The sequence below is a fragment of the Danaus plexippus genome, chromosome Z, assembly GCF_018135715.1.
Source record: "Danaus plexippus chromosome Z, MEX_DaPlex, whole genome shotgun sequence".
Taxonomy (NCBI): domain Eukaryota; kingdom Metazoa; phylum Arthropoda; class Insecta; order Lepidoptera; family Nymphalidae; genus Danaus; species Danaus plexippus.
The window spans coordinates 3,868,586-3,896,578 of record NC_083559.1 but is presented as its reverse complement, the minus strand read 5'-3'; the positions used below and the strand labels follow the sequence as shown (position 1 = coordinate 3,896,578).

Here is a 27,993-nt window from a genome sequence, read left to right as displayed (position 1 = left end):
CGTCATGAAATATAGACGTAGAGCATTTATTATTTTTCTTATAATAAAAAATATGCACATTGTACGAACCTTCGCTAGAGTATAAACTTGAGCCTGCTCAACCGCTGCGCGAAGTATGTTTGTCTATCAAAAAGGATAATTGTTGTTACGCTTTCACAGCCTTGAACACAAAGACCTGCCAGGTCTATAGGTGCTTGGAAATGACGGTCTCAAAACTTGCGTCTATGTTAGTCAGGTCATGCTGGAAATAGCATGGCATTTTTTGTTTTTGGATAGTTTACAAAGAGTGCAAGGCATACAATTTACAAAAAGAATTAAGAGATTTTACTGCGGAGGCACCTTGTTGGAAGACGTGAATTTAAGATTAATTGTGAATATTTATTGTTTTTTAATGATCTAGAGATAAGGTAGGAGCAAAATCAGGAAATTGCATTTACTGATATGTACATTTATTTAACGAAGCCACTTGTGACATGCATATCACAGTCAACAGTATTATTTAAGCTACTGTAATAAACATAATTGTATTTGGTACATACATATCGCTGTATCTCATCAGTGAATTTCAAGAGTAATTTATTTATGACTGTCTGATAGAAGAATTTATTACGTTTCAATTAAATATTTCTTTAATTTAATTTAATTACAGTAATTATTGTGATGGATGATTATTGAAAACACATTGATTTTAAATGTTTGTTATGATATAAAGTCAGGGGAGGTGAGTAAGCTCTTAGGTTTGAATTTTAGAACATTTGTTCTTTATATCAAAAAATATTTATTTTCAGTGTCACGGTCTCCTCCAAATCAAATAATAATAGCAAACTATCTTAATAATAGTCCGCATAAAAAACGATCATAATCAAAGAAATCGATCATATAACACCCAGTCCAAATATTTATCCGTTTCAACAAAACTAGATTCACCTAGGTTCACATTTTATTATTCACTGACGTTCCAAAATTTGATTCAGTAAATTTTAAAATGAATGAATCCGTTCTGAAATAGGTTTTTTCATTGGCTATTCTTTTTTTAATTTGGAAATAGAATATCATGAATTTATAATTGTTATTATATGAACAAGTTTGAGTTGTCAACTCGGAACTAATTATAAATCAACGGCCAGTTTCTAGCTATGTGTCCTGGTATGAACATATTTGTTTGACAGTGTCCTTTCAGTCGCGGCTCGACACTAATCAAAGCCATGTTAATTATGAAAATTTGTTAGGACGCATGGATAATATTATTTGTAGTTTACATTTAATATACCTAATATTGTGCTTATAAATTTAAAGATTGTTGATGCCCCCGTAATATTTATTAAATGTTAATTTGTATTCAAGTAAAAGATATAACTTTAATTCTATAACTTGTGCAAGCAAGAATATATACTACGTTATTATATATAGTTCTGCGTATTTCAATTGTAGTAAAGCTTGTTGCGTACATGAAACTTCATATTTCTCATATGAGAAGTTCTGAAAACTTAAACTTCAAATCGTAGTTTTCATAAAAGTAATTTTTTAAACTTTACCGAACGGTCTTGCAGCTGATTTATTACTTGAATTTACTAGCATATTTATTTCTTACGTGTTGTTAAAAGAATATATTGCTTATTGAGACTCATACTTCTTACTTGACTATTATATTTTATGTATGGGCTATGGAATATATATTACGCTTTCTACTAACAAGGAAGGAACTTTTAATAATTCGCTAATTTTTATTCTGAACATAAATAAGTGACAGGACGTAGAGTCATTATTGATTTTTTCTTTTGTTCCACGTCCAATAAATTTACGCATCGTGTTCAGTAACGAATTTTACATTTTTATTTTAGTCTATAGACACTTTTCGAAGTTACTTTAAAAAAATATGAAATTATATTCTACGGTCAAATTGTACCCTTAGCATATAAAAATCGTTCACAATTATGAGACAATCGGAAATTTTAAGGTATTTCTTATTAAGACCACATTGCGTTAAATATTTAATATTGCTTTAAAGTGAGAAATAAGTGATTGTTTTTCATTTTAGTTAAGGACTCAATAGCGTCAACTATCACTTTATGTGTATCAACAAGAAACGGCAATTGTAAATATTTTTAAAGAAATCTCTCTCTTAATATTTAAAGAAACGGGTTGTGCAACTTTTGTATTTGATTTTAAACTGACATCCAAAGTAAATTTATGTAGACTTTTCCTTTAAGATAGCGCCAGATTATAATCGTGATATAATTTAAATCTTACAAAGATTTTATTAAAAATAGTAATTATTAAATACATTGATTATGTAATAAAAATAATAAATGATATAGAATATAAAGAAATAATTTTAATTTCAATATTTGTGAAATTGTTTCATTAGTTAATTGGTTTATATAATATAATAAAATTATGTTCTTACAATTGCATGTATTGTGAACATAATAAAAATGGAATCAATCAATCAATATATTTGTTCTAAAATAAATATACGAGTGCCAGAGCTATATCCTATTATAAACGACTGGAAGTAAAAAATATTTTTCAAATACCGTCAGAGTCGTTAAAACGTTTCAGTTTCTTTTTCACAAAAGGAATGATGTAACACGTTGATACACGTTTGGGCTGGAATTTCTGTTGAGGGATAAATAAAATTGGTACAACTGATATGTAGGTATATATTCCTACAGTATTCGGCCGTCATATCGTGACTGGTTAACTCTAATTATTATTTTGACCTTTGGTGAAAATCTAATCTAAAAAAATCCAAATGTGGGTAGCACGAACGGAGCGTGCGAGATGGGTGTGGGAAAACCCCTCGACCTTCTGTCATCGTTCTGCAGCGTAGGAGGGACGGCGTACTAACAAGGACATCTCCTTCGGAGAGGGTGATGGGGTGACCAAAACAATATTTTCACGTGCTCGAAATAGATTGGACCCGAAGGTCCACTTTATGTAGTATAGCAGATCCGGGGATCTGAAAATCTCATTGATTCCACGGAACAGGAAGAGTGTTGAGCGCTTTGAAATGTCCAGAAGTAATACTAATAGCACTTCTTTTCTTAACACGGCATCATCCGTGAGATCCCTCAGCTTGGATATTTGTCATATTTTATCATGTCTTATTTATATTTTGTCATGTCTTATTTATATTTTGCAGCAACCGTGATCACGGGCAGACGAGGTGATCACGGTTGCTGCAAAGTAACCGAAACGTCGGGATTATGTAGTTTTTAAATAATAAAATCCGCGTAGTAAATCCGAATAATACTAGTTTCATTTAAATGAATACTCGCGAAAATCTTAGATCTCATTATGCCATAATAGGTACTACCTTTCAAAAATAAATTAATTTATGTCTTGTACATTTTTACCAAAAAAAAAATCGACCAATATAATTATATACGTTCTTGTGAAAAAAAATCTTTGGTTATATAATTTATAATAAGGTTGAACTCAATACATAAGTAATTTACCTGATTGCTACTCAACAAAAATGTATTGTACTCAAAATGTGTATTGTGCTTAACCTTGTGTGAAGAACCATTCAATGGTATTGTGACCATTACTGATATGGACAGTCATCAGTGGCCATTCTGATTTGGACGCTATACTATGTAAGGAAGGTTTATATAAACATCTCCATCTAAACGGAATAAATATTAACTATTAAAATTTATAATTAATTTCAGGAACACAATACAACTACCATATAATTATAGCTTAGAGGAAACTTCGTAATATCAACTGCATATTTTATGTCCCTACTCGTATTCCTTCTAGACGAGTTTAAATTTTATAAAATTTACTCGTATATTGAAATGCTTGTAATTATATGCATTGTTTATAGTTTTGATTAATATAAATATCAAAAGAGCCTTACAATCATCGGCAGAGGTTTTTTTTTCTGTAACGGATGACAGCTAAAGGCTCTTAGTCCCAGATCATATTAGCGGGATGGATTATACGTGTAAAGTTCACAAGCACGAATGAATTATAAAATGGATAACAACTAGCACAAGCAAATATCTTTTTTTTGACTACCTTTTATTGTTAATATAACAATAGTTTATTATGTTATAAAAATATGCTTCCATAAACAGTTTTGCGTTTTCGCCGTTTTCGATTCCGTTACCTGTTCATGAATTATGAGTTACCTAGCAGATAGCTTTTGATTTATATGATCTCGAAATATGTGAAAAATTGCAAAATTTTTCATCGCGTCGCCGAAGCTTGCATTTTGGCTCGCTTCAATGAATCGTGAAATTATTTACGTATGCAATTTCATCATTTTAATTATATATTGATGCCTAAAAAAAATTCAGAAAAATCATGCTTTGAAAGACGATCGCGAACTGACTTGTAAAAGGTTTTTTTTTTTATTTAATATAACAACATTCAATATTTCAAACTGAAATGCGTATTTGTTCTTACAAGTAAAGTAGAGAGAAATATTCGTGAAGTGGAATTACTTGATTAATTGAATTCAATTGCATGTGACAAGATTCAATTGTAATTGAAATAATTGTTTGAATGAAAATATATTATTTTTCAATCACTTTCAATTCGTCGGTCGTAACTCGTTTGAACGTTATAAATGAGTCAGATTTCAAGAATTCATTTTTGACTATCTTGCTTTTTACATAACTGTTCATAATAAGTCAAATACTAAATCTGTATAAAATAAATACATATTACGTCACGTTTGTTTTGTTTCTTGTAAGATATTATGTGATGTAATATAATAAAATATTTTATCAAAGTAAAACCCTTCTCAACTTCTTTATCCTCAAATATTGATATATTAAATATTGAAAAACTCACTAATAAAGCATCACATAAAATTAAGAAACTTCGCAATTTTCTTGAATAGCTGACTTCGAGAAAATTCTTCTGGAAATGGTATGAGATATAATAGTGGAACTCAATAAGAAAACGTCCCTATTTGCCAAGAAAAGTACTGATAATGTTCAGAGCTTTATTAACTGCAATGACATCCTATACGTATTTACTGACGTAAAAAGAATATATTATTAAGCGTCCTCATGTACGTCTATCTATGTCTATCTATATGGATATTATTATCTTTTAAACTACATACTTTATACACGAAATGTTCTTATCTATATCTTCATAAAGTATGTCTTAAAAGTCCGGTATTGCCGCAGAAACGTATAACTATTCGACTCACAAGATCATGTACGCTCCAATTACGTCTATTACATCCAAATATCCCTTTCGTTTCATGCGAAAGTGTGATCAGATGAAAAGTCGATATCAGAGCACTCGAATAAATAATTCAAGGTAGAAAACTAAAAAAAAAAGAACAAATTAAATAAACCGCTTAAAACTGGCCTCATTTAACGAATGGAGTATTTTTTTTTATTAACCTCAGTTATTTGTACCTTTGACTGATTGAGTTTGATTGTGTGAAGTTTTTATATTTCATTGAGTGGAACACGATTCAGTGCATAAATGTTTTTCTAATTACTTTGCAATAAACATATATATTTATTAAAAATTTTGATAACTATATAATCATTGCAGATTATTTTCATACATAAGGTCATGTTTAGCAGTGTTAAGTTATATTTTGTTTTATTCGTTCCACTATAGTGGACTATATATATATATAGTGCACTATAGTTGACGTTTTGATCAACAATAGTTATCAATGTTTAGACGAAGTTAAACTTATTTTATTCAAAGGATCGCACAGAAACAGTTAGTGTCTAAAAGAGACGTAAAATGACTGAGATGAAAAAATATGAATCATTTTGTTACCTATAATGTCGAGAAGTGAATCTTTACGTAATATTTGTAAGTGTTACATCATACTCACTAACTTAATACAATAGATTAGAATTTTTGGTACATTCCAGCAGCGGGCAACGACTTTTTTTAAAAATAAAACTAAGGCGTATAGAAGTATTTTATTTCATTTTCTTAAATCTCACACTTGTATTTGAGACCTGTTTGACGCGGTAAGGCTATACAAACAAAAAGATGATTTTATTTGTAAGAAAATTTAAAATATTCTGTGTTGTAAGAAAGTTTATATTATATTGTACCAGATACGTATTTATGCTATATAGTATAAAAGTAAACATTTATTTCTTTTCTAATTCTGCTGAATAAAAAAAAACAGTAATATGCAAAAGTCAAATTCTAAACTGCTTACTCTGCTAAATGTATCATAATTAACGGAGTATTATTAAATTTAAAATTTAAATTAAAATAAATATCGAAGGTTAATAACTGATTACATGAGTTCTTCGGAGTCGCGTTGCATGGGAGATGTTTGTAATATGGCGTCATTGTTTGAGGTGGTGTAGAGGCGGAGCGCCCGCTAGGACCGGCGAGCGACGAGCGGCGGCCGTTCCTCATTCCCGCTTTGACTCTCGTTCCTCTCAGTCTATGCGAGGCGGCGGTAAACGCGAGTCACTGCCCACCGACCATGGGCACTATGAAGTTTCTAAACTTCCTTCTCATACTTAACTTTATAATTCTAACATCGTCCGAAGTATGTCCGCCGAAATGCCAGTGCAATAGAAATGCCATAAGATGCTTACACCAAGATTTGCTGGAGATCCCGAAGTCGCCGGCCGAAGCGCATACGTTGTAAGTATTTCAAACTTTTGTTCTAACGTCTATTTTTACACTTTTATTAATACTTTGCGTATGCGGATGTTGACTGTGCGTTAAAATATAACTAACAAATACTTTGTTAAGTTAAAAGTTTGCGATTAAATACACCGTTCACGCTAACTTTTCTGTTGATAGCCTCAGCCAATAAAGTAATAAGAATGTTTGAGTCGAAACTGCCTTAGCCGGTTTTATTTCTGACTTATCCTACCGTTGTCTGCCTTAAATTTGTGACTCTTACAAATCGAGTCTCATACATTTAAAATATATATGTCGTTCTTAATCATGCATACTGAAAAACAGACAATATAACTTGATTATCTCAGTTTTATAGTATGATAACTTTTTATAGTGTAAGTTATTTAAACTTTTTAATGCCTCATTTTATTTCATTCATTCATTGTAGTACAAAGACCAAAAACTTGGCGCTTTTTAAATAATAATAACAGAAATATTCAAAATTAAAAATCCCTTAATTTTTTAATCATCCCGTCGGTAGCCCTAATTAAAGCGAGATAAATTTCAAATACAATAGTTTTAATTCAAAAGATTATTGAATAAAATAAGACTTATTAGCAATTATTAAGGAACAAGTAAGAACCACATTTAAATATTTGTACCGTTGTTGAAACAATGAATTTACAAAAAAAAATATGTTTTTTATTATGAAATCATGTAAGTCATCCTTCGTCCGTGCAAAATTGTAAAATTATAAATTAAAATCTGTTAGTATTGACGGGTTTCACCAGGTTATAAGGCCTTATTAATTCATTTGGATTAAGAAAGCGATAGATGTCAAAGCATTTTTGTTTGTTTGTCCTACAAACAAACAGATCGGAGTGATTTATTGTAACAAGTAAGCTGACGAAGGCGTTGTCACGTCAGCAACTTCTCATGTCGAGGAAATTTTGTATCAAATATATTCTCTAACCGCAAAGACTTTGATTGTAATCTTTATTTTTAAAATTTCACAAATTGCGATGGAGGTAGCTGGAAAGAAGTTTGAATATTTGTTTTTTTTTTTTGTATCGTAAGAAGCCCTCTTGAAAAAATAAATGATTATGTTAAAAAGCAAATAATGCAAACATAAAAAATCTTACACGAATTACAGATATAAACACTTAAAAAGTTTTTTTTATAAACTGTAAACGACAAAAAAGATACGGTTTTTGGTAAAAATAAAATGTTTGTCAGAATTTGAGGAAAAAAATTACAGCTTCATTGTGTTATCATGTTCGTCAAAGGAAGTTCTTATCTAATAATTTATACATTCCCAATAGAAATTTATCATTCTGGCTTCCATTCTGACTTATAACATCATAAATATATTTAGACAATAATCAAATTCGGTCCTATAATGTATGGATGAAATAAAAATTGACTTCCAATTTAAACATTATCAATGCAAACGCGCACCTATACTATTATGGGCAAAATATATAAATGGTTACGAAACCAATCTTCTATAAGCTTCAATATATATTACATGAGCAACTATAATTTTCTATTATAAAGAACATAAAACCTTTTTTATTTATTTATTCTTAGAATACCAGATCATTCTATTATTATTAAATACAATTGATAATTGTTATAACAAATATCACTATATTTTTTTTTCAATATTTATATTTGAATAATTAAGAAGTTTTATTATAGTACGTTTGTAAGACATGAGCAAAAAATAAAAAAAACCGATACGTTCAACAAAAATAAGAAAACATCAGGACTGTTAGACGGATATTTAAATGTTTTAAAATAGAAATGAAAATTTCAAAGGTTCAAGGGGATAGTTTTCTAACAGTCATGTTGTTTCTTGTAAAATACACATAATAACCTCGTTGGAAAAAATTATCTCCAATGTACGAAGCAAATTAATTGGTGATATTTATGACTTTAAAACTTGATTTTTTTTTATAATTTTTCATTATTAAAATTTTGCTTCTTCATTGAAATAGTTTTTTAAATTTGTTTTTAGTTGAACATGAACATTTTCGTGAAAGAATATTTTTTAATTTCTCGTTCGTTGCCTTTATAGGTTTCGAAAAAAAAAACGATAAAACAATACAAAATGTAATAACACGGTTTAATATCATTTAACTAAGAAATGATATTAATTAATACCTTCTATTTCGCCGAACATTCGTCTGTTTTAATCGACTCGAAATATACGTAAATTCAAACGATAGCGTGAAAACGTTTTTGTAACTGAGTCCATATGAAAAGCAAAAAAAAAATATTAACCAATTTTTACTATTATTCATATCTCCTATGTATTTTCGTATAACTTAGTTACGATCTCAATTAAATTAATGTCATCCGTACGTCGACTGTGGATATATCCGTTGAACCAATATTACAATTAGCGTGTATACAAATTCGCAACTCATGTTATTAAAAATTCATGTATGATTGAGACAAAATTATTTATTATATAAAGGGTATGTCAAGTAACGATTAGTGAAACAAAATTGTTTCTGACAACACTACGATGTTGAGACAGTCTATTAACAGTACATCAATAATTACGGAGTCACGTTTGATTTTGAGAATTATATTAAAATTTTCCATTATTTGTTAGTATTTCAACAATTTAAAAAATCCACTATTTGATATCGTGTGATGTCCGTGTATATAAACACTTGAACAGCGACTTTTATGCATATCGGATTTCAATTGAATTAATTCCAGCGTAGGACGCATTCTGCTTACTATAAAATAATTTTATCAAAATAAACTAAAAGCTAGTTAAAAATTTTATCAAGATATAATTTATTTTAAAATTGATACTACATTGTTAATGTACTTCGGTTAAATACTGTAAAGGTTACTTTTTATGACTCCTTGCTTATCGCAGTGTCTTAGGATATTTTTACCACTTTTCATTCATCTTTAGTCAGCGATCTTTTAATATGATATTTTGATATGAACTTCCTGTATGGGATGTTTGATGATCATACAGAAAAGGAGATGAGATCTAATAAGTTTTCTTATTAAATCCTAACTAATTTTTACTTTCAACTTTAATAGGACATTCCACAAGTTCCATTTCTCCTAATGCTAAAACATAATAATATAAATGAAATATTTACAGTCATTGCCGAGGGTATTCAAGTGAAGAAATCCTCGGTATGTTTTATTCCGACATTTAAACTTTATTGTTATAAAGAACCCGAATATTATGTTTCACATATTAAGACGATGAGTTTAGTGTTTTCTGTGAGAAATTTGTTTGAGTCAGGTGACAATTTTAGTTTAAATAAGTGTGAACTATTTCTGTCAAAGGAACTTAACGTAGATGCATTGTATACAGCCTCTCAAAGAGTGTATTAAGAACGCTAGTTCTACTGAGCACGCGTAAATATTACATTAATTGTTCAGCGGTTACATGTCTGCACAGTGTAGCGCAAGATATACTTTTTTTATATATACCTAAAAATGTCTAAAATATAAACCAAAATAGATTATTGAACAAACAAAATTTAAACAAGCTATTAATATTAAAAAATATGTGAAGGAGGTTTAGACAAACTCCAGATGTTTATTTTTTACGCCGCTTTCCTCGTTTAAAAGCCATAATTTTTTTCAGAAGATTTATTTTGTCAGGTAACAAACAGCTGAAAGTGTTATAACTAGATATTTTTTAAAATATACAAAAATTAAAAAAAAAATGAGACATTATCAAACCTTTTATGCAAGCAATTTTGATTTCACAGTAGACTTTTCCCCAAAGAACTTCGTCCCAGATAATCAAACCCCTAGAGATTAATTAGTTGATATCATATTTCTTTGTTTGAGCGTAAAGCCTAACAGACATTGGATGTTAATGACTTGTATAATCAAACACAAAGCTTTAGCTTTCACCAAACAAGTAAATAACATGACTAAAATTTTGGCAATGTTGAATTCACTGGTTTTTGAATTTAATATCTAAAATTTCACGATGTAGTCTATACGAATAGTTGCTGTGGTGATCTCATTGTGGAAACAAAACAATATATGCGTATATTATTTTATTAAATTATGTATAATTACTGTTCATTTTATAGTTAGTTGTGTTATTTACTGACGATTTAAAACATTTATATTGCTGACTGAGTTTATGCGAGACTATTTTGGAATGTATGAATAATAGCAATATATTATTAATATTCACACAATAAGTTGGATATAGCGCATTCGCAACAAACCATAATAAATAATACTGGTACCAATGATTTGTTACAAACGTATGGTACATACATAACTGGCTCTCCAATCGACGAACGTTGCTGAGGACCGAAATAGCTCCGTTTGATGGAGCCCAGATTTAAACTATGTACACCCGATTTGTGTTCTACATTTTATAAATTAATATAATTAGCTATAAACTGATTCGGCAAATCGAATTTATTAAATTTTGTACAATATACACAATTCAGACGTGATTATATCTATTTTATTAAAAAATATATATCAAGGATTATCTTAAAAAGTATATTCGTATCAAGTAAACGGAGAGACGAGCATGATTGTATGGCATGTATTCTGGTAGATTATAAAGACATCTGTCAATCTAATTATGCGCTTATGCACCTATGAGGATTACGAATTTCGCACGACATCTATACAAATACGTATATATATATTTATATATATATTCATATACTTATGTTAAGTGACGTATATATATCAAATATTTGGTACCTTTATAATTTAATTTTTTATTATACTTTATCGTAATAATATAATATTTAAACCTTACAATTATTATATGAAATGATAATTTCAACAATTCTCGTTCCGAAGGCACGTGGTGACACAAACTTATGTATAGAATATGTTACGTGGTATGAGTTACATCACGTGGAATAGAAATTTTTTAATTTAATACAATATCCTATGTATATGCTTGTACTTGTTTAAAATTATAACTAAACAAACATGCATTTGTACTTCTCCATAATTTTAATATTTATCACACTTTATACTGGAAAGCTTCTAGAAACACTAAAAAAAACTATAAATATGTGTGATTGAAAACAACATAAAAAATATCATGGGAAGACAATGACAACATAAAATTGAATCAATAATTAAGGAACGTATCGAGATAATAGAATAATGTTAAATTTTATCGTGTACTCCGTGTTGACAGGACGAGTCTGGACAGCGACGAATATCAATGATTAATGACGTCACTTGTCATACAAATATATTAATAGCATTATAATATGGGTGTTTGTATGGCGTTGATGTAATGATGATATCATACAAAATTTGAAGGCATCACTGTTACATATAATTGGGCATGTGGTGGCGTATTTTAAAATTTTTATTGAAAAACCAGACCAGGTTTATTTTTTGTGACGTCTGTTAAAACTTTTATACGTTATTAATACATAAATAAATTTGTCTAGATCCTCATGGTGACCCCGGTTTAACGCTGAGCTGAATCGTTAAGCGCAATATGCTAATCACAGAAATTAGTCTGAGTACTTTCTTTTGTTCACAATTTCCTAGGATTGAAAATATATTTAAATGCAATTATACGATTCCAATGTGGGTAAAAATAGAAACATGTTAAGGCTCTTGAAGCTAGACTGCTGAAGAGAATAATTGGAAAATACATTTATGTATAAAAAAAAGGAATATAAAATTCTCCCACTGCACGACAGCGTGACATTGGAACTAAGATACGACAGGAACATTAAATGGATTTGTTTTTTGACATTACAGTTTTATTATATATATATATTTTACTCAATTTTTAATTCATTATTATTCAGTTTTGCTCAGTAAGATAACTTTATCTAAATGTTATATATATATCTTATATATAAAATTCTCGTGTCACAATGTTCGTTCCTGTACTCCTCAGAAACGGCTTGACCGATTCTCATGAAATTTTGTGAGCATGTTGAGTAAGTCTGAGAATCGGCCAACACCTATTTTTCATACCCCTTAGTGATAAGGGTTGTTCACCCTTAAACTTCTTTTTTATTTTTGAACGAAAATTTTTATTTTTTTATAATGTGGTATCAAAAATACATACAACCCTAAATTTTTGCTTTTTTGTCACCAACCCCTATATTTTTATATATATGTAAACACAATACGAGTGTATGTTTGTTTCGGCTAATATCTAAAATGGCTGAACCGCCTTTAACGGGACTTATTGGCAGGTAGCTGATGTAATAAAAAGTAACTTAGGGAGACAGGGCGCTTACGGGGCTTTAAAGTTTTGTCATAGTTTCTTATTATTTCCTTATGCAGACAGAGTCGCGGGTAACAGCTAGCATATAAGTAAGATTTATTTGATGATCGAAATAATAATAATGGTTGATCGAAATAATAATGAGTCTCTTGACTTAATTTGACTTTTGATACAGCGTTCTTTTGTCATTTTAAAATATTTCATTCTTAAAGATTCTTTATGGCTATTTTTTTTTTACATTATGGGTGATAGAAAATACTAAGAGATTTTTTTTTATTTTTTAGTTTGTTAAGCATTTATATATGAGGTATCATTAATTAAACGAAGCCGTTTCCATAAATAACATAAAAAACCTATAACTTAAAAATTTCATAAAATTTTATAATGTAACATTAATAGAAGCAAGATAGATTAAACATTAAAAAACAGCCGTCAGAGGCAGCGGTACGAACAGTTAAGCATACAGGACCAATTTATAACATAGAAAAGCAACAAAATTATTACGCCTCCCATAGAAAGTTCTTTAAAATCTTGTTTCTCATTTTATCTCCCCTAGGACACAATTTGTTTTCCAATTTTTTTTGTATATTTTTAATGAAGTCTCTTCATTATTTCCCTTACAAGCCGGAAGCTACTTTTGACCGTAAATGTATGAGTTATAATTGAGTATTTTGTTTCACATACAAGAAAAATTCGTTAAGCAAATGTGATTTTGATTTAAGTTGGCTTAAAACGCAAAAGATTCTTTTTATAAAAAAAAATATATCTAGTTAAATCTGAATAATGAAAACAGTGCTAAGCATATATACTTTTGATAATTAAGTTAGGAGCGAAAATATATGTAAGTTAACGCATTTCGAGTAAAACATTAATACCTATATTCGTATATAAATCTTTGGTCACAAAGAAAATTTATTTTTCTAAAATGAAAATATAATTAACTGTAATTAATAATCTTAAATAGCTCAAACAAATAATACGTCAAAAGCAAAATAAGGAATTGGACAATTCTGTACAAACCGTAACACAAAAAATATCATCCATTTTATATTTCTCGGAAGGAATGCTTTGCGGTTTATTTAGTTGTTCAGAAACGACGTCGTAGGTCACAATTGTCACTTGTCATGTCAAGAAAAATGAATCCATCGATAATAGTTTCTCGGAAAAATCAATTCTTTTCATCACTACCTCTGGGGTTTATGGGTTATTGTCGCTTATGGCAGCTCACTGTGTGGGCAGATTATCCAAAAATATATATACTTCTGTACACAGACAAGTGAGATAAAGATGGATAAATATGTTAATATAAAATTATCTTTTCATATTGTTTTATCAAAGCTTCTTAACTTTTAGCAGATGCAATTTCATACTATGTCTACTAAATATTATATTTGTATACAATTAGTTGATCAAAACAAACTTTGCGGTTTGGCCGATGAGGAAAATAGCGTTTTATAAGTATATAATTATAAAAATATCAAAAATAAAATATGTTCTTCTTATTAAGTTGAATTTTATTAACTTGGGCAACCATGTTAGGAAGGTTGGAATAGAAGAAACTCGAATATGTTCAACATAACTTGAAAACAAAAATAGAAATATCAATAAGTTTATATTTTACTTCAAAACAATATTACTTATGAGTCAGGAAGATCGTGCATCAACATTCAGTCGATCGTGCATCAATAATCCCAGAAAACAATATTTTTCTTACTCAAAAAAAGAGAAGTACGTCACCGTAACATAAGACTTGGAATGTATTGTATTGTATTGTATGTGTGAATTAACGTTTGTATCGATGGCTTGCTTGCATATATATGTAAATACTTTTTGCTTATTATATATTGAGTAATTAATATAGAACCTTATCAATTTATATATATATCGGTGCTATATAGAATTAATGACGGATGGAACACGAAAATTACTTGATGCTGTCATCAATGGTTATAAAAACTTATTGGTAGTCATAATTATTGTTATAAGTAAAATTCAATCAAAACATATTTAAAAGGAGAAAAGACCTAGCTTTGAATTTTGGTATAAATACGACTTTTGAACGCACGACCGTGGAGTTCAGTGAGTGCGGAACATTGAGGATTGTGAATATGAAGCACCTTCAGGAAATACAAGGACATGTAGAAAAATTTAAGTTTCATTTTAAAATAACATGGAACGTGCTGAAATAAGTGACGTCAACGATGATTACGTGTCTAAATCTTTTAAAACAACGTATTTTGTATGTAATTCGATATATACATTTATTGTGGATCAGCTAAATCATTCCTGTTATAAGATTTTTCTTTATTTAACATAGGTCAGGTTCTGAGTATGATTTAGTATCGTTGTCAGAAAGTTAATATGTAGAGTATAAAGAGAGATTGAATGTTGTAAGTTTTGGCACGAGAAATTACGTTTATTGTTCAACCGATTAATAATCACAACTTCAAAGTAAAACACAAAATTTATAGATTACATTCGGTATAAAAAATACGTGATATAATTTAAAAACTCTTACCATAAATAATAATTCTTTCGTTTCGTCTGTGTATTGTTATAGTAATTAAATATTATACTATAATATATTTATCTTTATTTCAGTATTAAAATATGAAGAAGCGAATATTTTCGTAAGCGAAACGAGTTAAAAGATTAAAAGTATGTCAGGGCGAACAACCGGTCGTCACTTTTTTAACAAAGGCATGATAATATCCGTAAAACACAAGTCCTTCATAATAAAAGTGGGTTTAAAAGCTTATTTTTTTATATATTTACCATTTTCACACATCTACAAAATGAAAAAAGCTCTGAAATATTAAAAAATAAATTAGTATCTTCGAATTTTTAAATGATAAAGGCGAATGAATCGGAGACCGCACGAATGAGTTGCAACTGTTTCTATTTCACACTTTGTCGTATGGTTTTCTTATTATAGATTACTTATAAATAAATTAATACCAGCAAAGATTAAATATTATACGAGAAATTTTTAATATACAATTGCTTATTTAACAAAACTGGATATGAAGTAATAACTGAAGTTGTATATTTAGTATTCGGTCGACCGCGCTCAGCTCTCAATAAAATTACTTTCAGAAAATTGTTGGAGGTAGAAGTGGGATATAAAAATAATAGTTTTTATCGATAAATAAGAACTTGTGATTGTTTAGTTTAATTCAAAATAACAGTTTCATCTCACATATTACCTTATTATTTAAAAAGGTTGATAAATGGTGGGTAGGCGTAGAATTAAAATCGAGCTCACCTTGAACGGTACATCGCATCCTAAACACAGAATTAAAAGCAATATTTTAGAGCTTCTTATACAGATATTAAGAGAGTATGAAATACAAAGGTTACTATTCGTTTCATTTTTATTTACAGTTAAAATACTCGTAAATACTTATTATTCATAATCATTTCAAATTTAATAAAGGTTACAAACTAATGTGTTGATAGTAAAGGATTAATTTATAATTTATTTTATCCTACTGCGCTTATTAACTGTAGATTCGGAGAGGTATTGGTATTAAAATAGAGCATTGCTCAAATACTTTTATTTGATAGTTCAATGAAATAGTATGGGAACTGTTTTCGTTAGGTAACTTTTAGTATATATAGGAAAATAAAATCAAAGTCCAGAAGTCGCTGGAACAGGACCGAGTGAAAATCTTCAAAGAGAATGCAAAAAAAGATGAACTTAATAAATTTCGACGAACGATGGAATCTTCTTGGCATGAATTGTTTAATTATTAAATTAGAGTATTATTAAAATGTGGATCATGAATTTATATTAAAACAAATTTACGTTGCTTACTGCTCTCAATACATCATAATGTGACGAACTATCTAATATCAAATATTCTGCGCTTACAAGGCTAATTGTATCCCAACGGAAGCCACAATAAACAGGAGTGCCTTTGTATGACACGGTTCAAATGTTACCTTCAAGGTATGATTATGTACCATTTGTAGCTAAGCATAATCATATTACTGCTCTATACCACTTCATGTTAAATGCGCAACATCTAAGATTTAAAATATTTATTCAAATAACTGATTATAATTGTATCCGAAAGTTGAACATATATTTGATTTATAATTTAAATAGTTAAAAGGATAATTTTCTTAAATATTTGTTGATGAATGTCGGTACTGTTATTTATACATTCATTGTAATTGATGGCATAACGAATTGAAGACTTGCAGTCTTAATTATTATATCAGAAAAGAATATTGGGTCCATCCATTAAACTAGAAATTTAAAGTTATTTGTTCCTTTGATAAAACTTTCGTGAAATTCACTTCTGACACCGAGTACTACTTTCTTTACTAAATTAAATTAGAAAAGAACTACTAAGTTTAAGCGTAAAGTTTCCAATTACTATAAAACATTATCAAACGTCAAGTACAAAAAAAGGAGTAGAACTTGCTTATGAAACAAGTCGTTTATATCTTAAGCAATGTTCATTTGAATAAAATTTTAATTTGAGTCAAAGAGCGGGATAACAAATGTCGCTAAGATATATATTTATTTCTGTTATTTCGTATAAGATTATTATAAATTTAAAAATATGAACTAAAGAATAAGTTAAAGGATTTAAGGATTAATTTTGTTTCGTAATATACATGTTATTTGTAGCAATAACCCCACAGTAATATAATATGAAGAAAAAACGTGATGCACCTGCCTTGGCTCAGATTATTTTAAAATGTTGCTTTCAGTTCAAGAGATTATTTTAAGAAAAACTACATCTAAATTTCAAATGTCTTTATATAAGTTATAGTACTCCACAGGGTATATATATACATATGTTTAAAAAATATAAGTATATTTCGCTAAAAAACTTATGTGGAAAATGTGTGTGGCGGAGTTTGGCAAAGGATGTACTTGGAGTGTAGAAAAGAATAAATATATAGGTATGGGGAAGTGGTGGTGCACTTGTGAACTACACGGAGTACATACGTTCGGTTCGCAACCGGCGGAACCGATAAGTTCAATGTGGCTATAGGCTGACATTAGAGATCGGCTTTAACCACTCACTTGTTTCCTCTTGTAACGGATGCACTGACATCCGATATTCAGGAGAAAGTACTTTAGTTTAAGTCGTTCGATGAAGCTATTGTACTTATGGGGGAAGAGGAGCCTGAGCTATAAAACAGATTGTTCAAATTTGGGAGTAACTGTTGAGCGTCTGGATAAAGATTAGCCAGATCAAAACGTAGCAGATGTTCCGTAATTTTGGAGGTCTCGTCAGTTTAACTCCAGTTGCTTTTTATGGTGCATACCTGCCTTAATTAAGTATCTCGGGTGTATCTTGCAACACGATGGTGGTATTGACCGAGACGAGAAATTAAAGAGTAAACAAAGGTAAGAAGACTTGCCTGGTATGTTATGTGGAAGGATGAAAAACATATTAAAAAAAGCACCATGAGGATCTATGTGTGGGGTTATGTGAAAAGAGGGCGCCCCGAGAAGACATGGATGAATTGTTGTGTAAATAGAGACATACGTGAAATAGAAGAGAGTGCAGAAATGATGGAGCAAAGAAGAAGAACGGTCTGTGACGACTTCACGTAGTGTCAGATTAGGACCGGAAGATAATGATGATAATGTATATTTCTCTTATAAATTGCTATGAAAATGAGGGAAAAACTGTATAATTTTGTTTATTTCTGTAAGTTGCTCTATAAAATTGTTTGCAAATAATACATGTTTCCAATATCATGCATGGTTTGCACTTGCATACAGATGAGGTACATTTGAATGCAGTGAAATTCTTGAGATGATATAATTCGATGGGTACATTCAAGACTTTGAAAACATTTTTGTTTTGTGCAGAAAATTAATCAAAAACTGATTAGATGTATATGTTTGTAAGTTTTAATTCTCGAATTAATGGTTTAAGATGTGAAAAAATACCCAATGCCTTGTGAATTACAACGGAATTGATAATATATATAATTTATTCGTATATATGGTATTATTATATTACTTAGATATATTTTATAACACTTTGTGTGACAAAAAATTACGACCTACTTCTAATAATTTACAATACCTTATTTTATCAGATACCTAAGTGACAATATGTATGTATGTATCGGTATGTATTGTATTTTATTGTATGAAGTTTAGTAATTTATAATTAAATATAAGATTCCTTTTCTTAAAAACCTATTGTTAACATTTACTTTGTTGTGACGACAAAAGTGCAACGAGAATTCTATCCGAATCCTTTGTCAACCGTCATTCCACTTTTGCGATTGTGTTACATTACGTGATTGAGTTTTGTGAGACTAGCGTTTTTGGCTTTTGCACTTATTTATATTAGCTTTCTTATTAGCGTATAGTTATAGTTTAATAACAATAGCCATTATAAAATATTATCTACATTCGAGAATTTGAGAATCTGGTTGTTATCTTTTAGAGTATTTATTTAATTTTCGGAGTGTAGTGAGCAATTCGGTAGAGACGTCGATCCCAGATGACTTCGTCATATTTTCAAGCGTACTTTACAATTGTTAAAATAATAAACCTGACATTATTAAAGCTAAACGGTTATTTTTGATATGTTTAAGTTATTGCTGTAACATAATTGTTTTTAAATTTTCGGTTTTTTACTCTCTCACGCAGAATAAAAATTTTCTTTAAATATAAATGATATGTTACTAAAATGTGTTATAAATAAAATCAACAATTCGAAACAATTCCAAGAAATTAGTTTCATTGCAAAAACTATAAAACATTTTTAAGTTTCACTTTAAGTAACCATTACCAGACTGCACTACTTTGAAAGATGTGAAACTACATGTTTTTAAACAATCTGCATATTTTAAAACTTTCTACCGAGCTGGGCAAGAAAGATCTGTATCAAAAAAATATTATTAGGACTTTACGAATAAAAAGTAAGAATTTCTCATTCCTTGTTTCATTAGCGCATTTCTATAACTAGTCAAAATAGAATCACGAATCATTACAGTCTACAATCCGGACAATCAAAAACAGGATAATGACTCCTAATTATTAGGAAGCTTTCCTTCGGAGCTTGGATACCAAAGGTTTTTTATGTACATCGTACATTTTTTCAAAATAATATCTCATAAGTAATATAAATTTTTCAAAATAATATCTGATAATACTGACCTTAGAATTCAGTTTGATAGGCATATAGTAAATGAAAAGTAATAAATATGAAAACTTTTTAATAAAATAAATAAATAAAAAGTAAGAAATGCATTGATGTTAGATGATATTATTAAAAAAACGCACATGAGTTGCAAGCAAATTATGTTGACATTCTTTACAATATTTTTTCCTTTGTAACTCGCTACAGGTTTTTGTTATTTTTTTTTTTTTATCTACTGTTTGTTCAATTAGTATTTTTAATATTGTCTTTTGCGACAAGTCCTGCTTACAACTCGATTTTATTTGAAAAGCAAAAATTGCTGTGTTTTTATTTATTGTCTGTTACGTTTTATTATATTAACTACCATAGGATAATAGGTTTCTAAATTATATATTGAAAATGAATGTCTTTAGAATATTTACAAATAAACTAAGTGTAAGTTAGTGGTGTACTCGTTTATATTATCAATGTGTATAATAGTTCTGTTATGTGGAGAATAGTTGTTAATTTAAATAACGCACTAAAGAATGTATATTGGGTCCAAACATTAATCTAAAACTTTTTTTTTTTTTATAAAACCTTTTTAACATTACGTTCTGACACCCAACACTAGTTGCCTTCTCTAAATTGAAATAGAAAAGAATTCCTAAGTTTAAGTACCAAGTTTCCAATTACTCTAAAACATTTTCATACATCTGGTACGGAAAAAAGAAAAATCAAAGTTGCTTAAGAAACAAGTACATTATTAGTAAAGTCCATTTAAATTTAATCACAACCATTAAAAAAATCTCAGTGAGGTAATTATTTAATTCTGTTATTTAATATAATTTAAAAGTAAATATAAAAATATTAACTATAGAAAAATATTGTACAAAAATAATATCTCTTAATGACATGTCTGGAAATGAGACATTCAACTCGCAAATAAAGATAATATTGATATAAATACTCCTTAAATGAAGTTATTTCATTGATAAATATTCCAAAATTTAAAATTTAATCAAGACTGAAATAATTAAAATTTCCGTGATCATTTTCTTGTCCGACAACTACGTTACTTGAGCGCGATATGTCATTAATTAAAACTACATGTATTTAATGTTTAAATGATTTATAAAATGAAATTCGTTGCCTTTACATAACAAGCCAAACCTTTAAAATAGTGGGTAATACTTTACGAATTTATTAAATATTGGGTAACGATTTTAAAGGAATTGATAAACTTATGGCGATTTTATCAGCTTACTTAAACATTACAAGCGTTGGCCCGTAATATTTGTAGCAGTTCTTATACTTTTTCTGGAATTTCAGATGTTTCCACTATTCCGTGGCTCATTAATCTTGCTTTCATTTTAAAAGAATTTCTTTTATCTTTCCTTTTTCCATTTTAAATAAAACTGCAATGGAGACTAATTTAATAAAGTTGAGTTTTTTGCTACGTAAAATTGTCCTTCCTCGCGTCTACTACAGTCTCTACGACACTTAAACATATGTTAAAGATCGAGGAATTATAGGGTTAGAACGTGTATCCTGGTTAGCAGACGTATTTTTAACTTATTTCAAGACTTGTTTAGCCATACTTAAAGACCGGTAAGGGTCGGTAGGTTATGTGGAACTCTAGGCCAGAAGAAGACCATTGCCTTCCTTCCAACTTTATTCACGTAACAGCTTAGCCGAGATTAATACTGGCACAAACAAATCGCGCCCGACCTCTCAGATTAAGTTTTTACATATCGGACAGGCGTCCGCTGAGTATTAGGCGGAATTTTAATTAAAATAAAGAGTAGTTTTATCGTTGCAATTCCAAACTTTTCAATGACTGAAATACTCATCGAACATGTATGTTTCGGTGAATATCATAGCCCATCGATTCGTATTAGCCTTATTTCTCAGAAAAGGCCACGAAGTTAAGCCGAGCACAAGTGTCTACAACTCTTGCTTAGCACATAAAAATTCAATTCGTAGAAAACAACAGAATATCTTTATTACTTTGTGTATTCATTGGCAATTAAAGATTTTAAAGCACTCAATTGTTCATTTAAAACACCTGGAATTTCCCTTATATTTATTTTTTTAATTTAAGTGCAAATTTATAAGGTACATCTTACTGAGAAAAGTCGTATATGCCGACCAAACATAAACTCAATATTGTTGTTATTCTACTATACCAGATTTATTTTTATACCAATCTTGAAGTTGTACTTTATTGCACAGGTTATTCAGTTTGATATTTTATTCCCTCTGACTTTAATCCTTCCTTCAATTGATCCTTGTAAAATAAATGATATGATAGGTCTTATTGTAATGTTTCGAGCCAATAAAAATTTTGTCCAATTATTAACATTATATTTTTAAGTTCTCACTGTATGTGTTTTTTAAGAAGTCTCATTCTTTTTCAGGGACCTGCGCTTCAACCGGATCTTCGATATCGCTCCAGGAATTTTTAGCCATCTCCACCGGCTGCGATCTTTGCTTCTGAATGATAATCAGTTGAGAGAATTGCGCTCTGGCGCATTTCACGGCCTTCGACGTCTGAGATATCTCTACTTATACCGCAATCATATAAAACATATAGCTTCCGATGTCTTCCACGGCATGTCTCATTTGGAACAGCTGTGAGTATATTTTTATATTAAAATAAATACACAAGCATTTTAACTTTTAATATAATTCAAATGTTTCTAGAGACTAATTGCAATCATAGTAAATATTGCCAACCAATGCAATAAAAGCAAGAAGCTACTGTTATTATCACGGATAAGTTGTGTCTGCCGTCTGGGTGACTGAACAAAGAGAAGCCTTTCGAGTCTTCTCTTTGATTTTAGTATTACCTGCCGTTGAGTCGTTTTAAACAATCTTTTGCATTGTCGGGAACATATTTACATATTTTATGCATTTTATATTTTTGTATGAATTTTAGCTCGTTTAATAAATGGTATGGACAATGCGGAACACTTATAAGACAGCTTATTTAGACTCAATAGTTTAAAGTTGTATTAAATTATCTTTATTGAAGAAATGATAATTTATATATATGTATGTATATAGTTATTGGAAAAAATTTTCGCTAATAAATTAAATATTGACTACAAAAAAAAAAGAAATATTTAATACAAATATGCTTCATAAATATTGAATATGATTTTATAGACGTTTATCTCTCCTAAGTTACAAGTTTTTTTAAAATTATTACCATAGAATAGGCTTTAAATTTATACGCTCCTTCGAGCTCATGTTGAAACTTGAATTTAAAAATACACATGCATATTCTAAACGTGTGGTAAGTATTTGTTTGTCATATAGATATAAAATACTATAACCATGTTCTGATATAAGTTTTATTTACGAACCTATGAAGCATTGTTATGTATGAGTTGAAAGCGTAATAAAATGTACTTAGTTGTTTCTACTAATATGAAACTCGTGTATTGTGTAAAGGAAATGGAGCGTTTTGCGTAATCTTCTTAACAATTTCTAAGCTTTGACGTGTAAATAAAAATCATTGTCATTTAAAAGAATGTAGAACAGGACTTCCATTTAAGAGAAAAAAATATTTTTAATAGTAGTATTCTATTAGTATCTATATATCTAGTATTCTAAACTGCACTATAATATTTTCATTTTGTTTTTGAATATCTTTTTATAACTAAAGTTATGTTAGTTACACTATTTATAATTCAGGAACTTCTGTTAGGATTTGGCTGAATTTTAGTGGAGAAGTAGATTGGAACTAACAGAATGACATATGATATTTTTGATACCGCTATGAAAAGAAAAAAAGCTTAATAAAATTCAAAGTCTGCTTATTTATAGACTCTAAAGCGGAACAGAGTTCGCCCGGTCAGCTATACGTGTTTAATTCTAAAATTGAGATGGACGCCACGGGAAAAAACTAGTAAGATTATATTAAAGAAAAATAAATAGATATTTTTCTCGTTTGAAAAGAGTAGATTTGGTAAACTTGGAAACTGTTACTTGCTGTTATTTTGTTACCTTTTTGTTAAAAATTAAATAAAATAGACACCAAAAAAAAAAATAAGTGAATTGATAGCAACATACACTTAAAGAAGGTGAGAAATAGTTGATATATATATATATAAATTCTGACGATATATAAAAATTCTGTATTAAAAAAATCATAGGTTTAACGAATTATTTATTTCCGATCAAATGATACCGGTTACTCGGGACAACTATCTAATATCAACATACAAAATTTTAACTAAAGGCAGGACAAACAGACTGTGTTATATTCAATAATGTTGAACGTATGTCTATTATTTGTTTATTGTCTATTTCATTTATATTTGCTATGTATGTATTATGTGTTAGATAAATATGTGGGTCACATAAAATTTTATTGCAACCAAGAATAATGTTAATAAAGTGCTACAGTAATGCTAGTTAATAAATAGGCTATGGCATTCATAGTAGCCTTGCTTATGGGGTCATATTTTCTTAGTTATATTACGCAAGTGGTTGCCAGGGGCTTTATACATAAATACAATTGCGACTGTAACAAATAGTCTCATTAAATAGATGTATTATTAGCAATCCCATATCCATACCACAGTATTATTGACAAAATAAACGTACTTATTGTTAGCATGGTAACCCAAAAATGTTATCCAAACTTTGTGTAGGTACATTAAATATATATACGGGCTTTGTTCATTCACAAATTAAATATGTTCGACTCTATTATGTTTCGTGTTGTTTTATTACGACGTAAATTGTGAAATTGTAGACTGCATTTATTTAAAAAAATAATTAATCTATAGTTTTTTTTTTTCAAAATTACAGTTTCGGAGAATTTCCATAAATTATTTCGGTAGTTTTACGTGATGGACCAGGAACCACAAATACGCAAAAACTATTTCTATTTAGAATATTACTAAAATGATTCCTAGTAAATAAAATATGTATTGTTTTTTTTTTTTAATTTATTTAACTGACTTTAACGTAAAAATGATTATTGTATCAGCCATTGTTTCAATCATCCTTCAATCAAAAAAGAGTCTTTTTTTTTCTTCGTTGCATTAAAAAAATATGTAATAATTATGTTTACATAAATCGTACGTTTCCTTGCTAAAAAGCATGGCATTAAACCTGCTCTAGTAAGAAAAGACAGACAACTTATCACTTGTACAGTGCTTCTTATGGACTTCACATAATGTAGAGGAGAAAATAATATATAAAATATATTACTTTGATAAAGTGAAAAAGTTTGAGTTCTATAAATGTAAAACATGATAGCCTATATAACTTTTGAGGAAGTCCGAGTAGTCCGAAGTCCGAATATTGTCACAGATACGAATGTCTTAAACAAAAGAGTTGATAGACAAAATGTTCCTTCAAATTGTATTTACATATATTGAAAAAAAGGTTAACATTGCTTGAAAAAATGTTTGTAGTTTTAATTTAACAATAGGTTTTCAGCTATATTCGTGGTTATGCAAATAATTTAATAAATGTGTATGGTAGACGCTTAAATTCCTAACGGTTCATAAAGGATTTAATTCTCTAGTTTTATTTTCAGTCTTCTGAACGATTTATTTTATAATACTACCATACGAATTGGCTTTTTTAATATTAGGAAGCATTCATAAATATTTTAAAACTTCTGTCTCTTTATTTCAAATTCAGAAAGGTTATAAACAAATCTTACTTTAATAAAACTATTACAAACAAAACACAAAATGACTAATAAATTGTGCAGATCACTAATTTTAGAGTGCGATGTTTTAGTAATGTCTCTTATCTTACAGCAATGACTAAATTGATTTGTGTTAAATATACATATATTACTCATAGGCTCTTGGCATGGAAATTATGTAGGTATAAATAGGTTTTTGAAATGTGTCTTATAGAGTTCGTATAATTAAAGTCGAGAAAAGATATATATTTAATTCTGGAATATCAAAAAAGTTCGGAAATATGCTCTATGAATCTAAAAAATTAAAGCTCTTATATTTTTTGACAGCAAGGTTCTCATCTCATCTCAAGTATGGGAAAGCTTTGAATCTCAATTTTAATTTTCAGCCCATATCAATCCACAGAACTTGCTTTTTGTGAATTGCCAATCAAAGAATGTTTTCATATGAAGCGTGTTGCGTATTTTATTATTTATTAGAATACAACTGGATATCATGCTTATTAGAAATGTAATGTTATTATTACTTTGCGACCAGCCAATAACAGTTGATGATAAATAAAACAGGAAATGATGACATGTCCGTAGTTTAATTTACATATATTTACGCAACATACATATACATACAATTATAAAGGTTTCCGTATCGACGTATTAACGAATAATAGGAAACCCTTACTTTTTTGGCGGATTCTTTACGTCATTTATTCTCAGTTTATAGGTGAAACATTCATATAGATGAGGAAATAGTAAAGAAATGGTAAAATGAAAAATGTTGACAAAACAACAGGAAACATGTTTTGTCACCTTTAGCATCTGGTGTCATTAATAATGGTTTTGAGATTACAAAAGCGCAACAAATAAAAATATTATTAACAATATTAATAAATATATACAGGAACCAAAATGGAGCCTGTCGATAATCCTGACTTGGCAGAAAATGTTTTCTATTGAAAACATTTATTTTGTTTATAAGAAATTTAAACATCTTATGTGGGTACTAATGAAACGTTCTGTAATCGCATAGTTGTGTATTTAACACCACTTTCGAGACGAGAATATTGGACAGACTATCTCCAAAAATAGTCGCAGCTATACGGAATACTAATTATCAATTTTTGTATGCAGATAGCAAAATTATTACGTTTAGTCACAATAAAAAAGTTTTTGGAATTAAAATAGAACTAGGACGTTTGTTATTTTGTACACAGGTACTTGCACGTAAACGAGATTCATCAGATCGAACCAGAAACCTTTTCCAACCTTCCCCGATTAGGTCGACTGTGAGTATTTAAATTTAAATTTTATTTCTCAATTTCTTTAAGAGTATCATACATCCAATTTATGGTTTCCAATCTTTCTATTTGTTATTTTTTTTAGGTACCTTCATAACAATAACTTGAAAACGATACCCCCTGGTTCATTCCGGGGTATGCCGAAACTGAGCAAACTCCGATTAGACAGTAATGCGTTGGTTTGTGATTGTAATATGTTATGGTTTGCTCGAATGCTCGCTGAACATCGTAACATTACTATTGCCGCAACTTGCTATGAACCTGCGAAAGCAACTGGAACATCTTTAGCAGCAATGCAGGAAAAAGATTTCCACTGTCGTAAGTTTTAACATAATATGTCTATAAAATTCACTACGAAGGAGGATTGTTAATATATATATATATATTTTTAATAATTAAAGGTCAACCGGAGATTATGTCTGATCCTGAGGATGTGGTTGTTAATTTTGGAGATGAAGCTATTTTTACTTGTATGGCTAGTGGCGAACCAGCACCTGAAATAGTGTGGTTCCGCGACTCAGCCGCCTTACCTGACGATACAAGCAGATACGAAATTATGGATAATGGAACTCTTATGGTTCATCATGCAGATGAAAATGATATTGGAGTTTTCGAATGTTCGGCCAAAAATCCTGCTGGTGAAGCGCGATCCAAGCCAGCCAGAATGATGCTGCAAACTAAACCAGATAATAACGGTGCGATTAGTAACACTTTTTATCGTTTTAAAAATTTAAACATAGTACTGAATTAATTTTATCTAATTTATTTTAGCCTTTCCTGTTTTTACCATCTTGCCCCGAAAAAGTGTGGTTAATATTAATCAACCCTACGCACGTTTCGATTGTGTGGCAAAAGGCAATCCAAAACCTCATATTTCTTGGTATTTCAATGGAGAGCGTATACTGTTAACTGATCGAATAACTATGCATCACAATGGATCTATAGTTATTGAAAATATTAAATACGAAGATACAGGATCTTACACATGTCAAGCTGAAAATGTCAACGGGAAGATAACGGCATCTGTTACTTTAGAAGTTATGGGTAAGGAAATATATTAGTTATACTAGATTTTAACTAAGCTAACAT

At 29.4% G+C, this 27,993-nt stretch overlaps 1 protein-coding gene across 1 annotated transcript in view; it reads left to right on the top strand.

The window, feature by feature from the left end:
* The first annotated feature begins 6,365 nt into the window (after positions 1–6,365).
* The window catches only part of LOC116777288 (peroxidasin), a 28,509-nt gene continuing 6,881 nt past the window's right edge, over positions 6,366–27,993 (top strand). The window contains exons 1-6 of the mRNA XM_032670746.2: positions 6,366–6,606; positions 22,356–22,571; positions 26,821–26,892; positions 26,990–27,222; positions 27,306–27,599; positions 27,676–27,948. Of these exons, the coding sequence (XP_032526637.1) occupies positions 6,443–6,606; positions 22,356–22,571; positions 26,821–26,892; positions 26,990–27,222; positions 27,306–27,599; positions 27,676–27,948 (1,252 nt within the window). The 5' untranslated portion in view covers positions 6,366–6,442. The remainder of the gene's footprint in view (positions 6,607–22,355; positions 22,572–26,820; positions 26,893–26,989; positions 27,223–27,305; positions 27,600–27,675; positions 27,949–27,993) is intronic.